Source organism: Limanda limanda, chromosome 2, assembly GCF_963576545.1.
Source record: "Limanda limanda chromosome 2, fLimLim1.1, whole genome shotgun sequence".
Classification (NCBI taxonomy): Eukaryota; Metazoa; Chordata; class Actinopteri; order Pleuronectiformes; family Pleuronectidae; genus Limanda; species Limanda limanda.
This window is the reverse complement of record NC_083637.1, coordinates 192,501-193,369: the sequence shown is the minus strand read 5'-3', so window position 1 is coordinate 193,369 and position 869 is coordinate 192,501. Positions and strand designations below refer to the sequence as shown.

Sequence of the window (869 nt, the reverse complement as noted above, 5' to 3'; positions counted from 1 at the left end):
CAAACAGTCCATTAACAAACAATGTGAAAAAAACATCAGCTATGAACGTGAAAGTCTGAACATTTGAATTCTTCCTTTAAACTTTAGTTTAATTCATTTTGAACACAGAGGGGCGGCGGGTTTCTCAGTCTCGTGTCCAGGTTATAGTCAGAGCCGAAGATTAACTTTGCTTCGTGGAAACATCACAGAGAAAAAATCTGAGGATCCATTGAAATGACCAGAAACAACATTATGACTTTTTGAAACACTTTATTCCACTGGTGCTAACGTGTCTCTGTGGGTTTAACGTGTGAACCTGAATCCAGCGTCTCTAAGCGATGAAGGGACGGAGACGATTCTGTCTTCAGGAAATCCGTCCTTGTTCATGTGAGTTTCACTCAGGGACTGTGAGGGTGAGGATTCTGCTGCTGAGTCTCACACGTGGATCAGGTTCAGTCCTGGAAGCTTCTGCTTTGCTGTGGATCACTTCTCCAGGTCCAGGTCCAGGTCCTGGTCCTGATCCAGGTATGGTCCAGGTCCTGATCCAGGTATGGTCCAGGTCCTGATCCTGGTCCAGGTCCAGGTCCTGGTCCTGGTCCTGGTCCTGGTCCTGGTCCTGGTCCTGGTCCTGGTCCAGGTCCTGGTCCAGGTCCTGGTCCTGGTCCTGGTCCTGGTCCTGATCAGGACCAGCGGACCAGGACCTGGTCTCCCTCCTCTATAGTGTAGAACTGTAGAGTCTTTGTGTCGCTGTCGAGCTCAAACTCCGTCCCGAGCTTCTACAGAGAAACAAACAGGAGAAACCACTGTGTGTGTTTATTGTCTGTGTGTGTGTGTGTGTTCACTTTGTGTGTTCACTGTCTGTGTGTGTGTGTTCACTGTGTGTGTGTGTT

General features: G+C 48.8%; 1 protein-coding gene across 1 annotated transcript in view; it reads right to left on the bottom strand.

Annotated features, from left to right (window-relative positions):
- Positions 1–229: 229 nt before the first annotated feature.
- tbce (tubulin folding cofactor E) overlaps positions 230–869 on the bottom strand; it is an 11,757-nt gene continuing 11,117 nt past the window's right edge. The window contains exon 16 of the mRNA XM_061066595.1: positions 230–755. Within this exon, the coding sequence (XP_060922578.1) occupies positions 660–755 (96 nt within the window). The 3' untranslated portion in view covers positions 230–659. The remainder of the gene's footprint in view (positions 756–869) is intronic.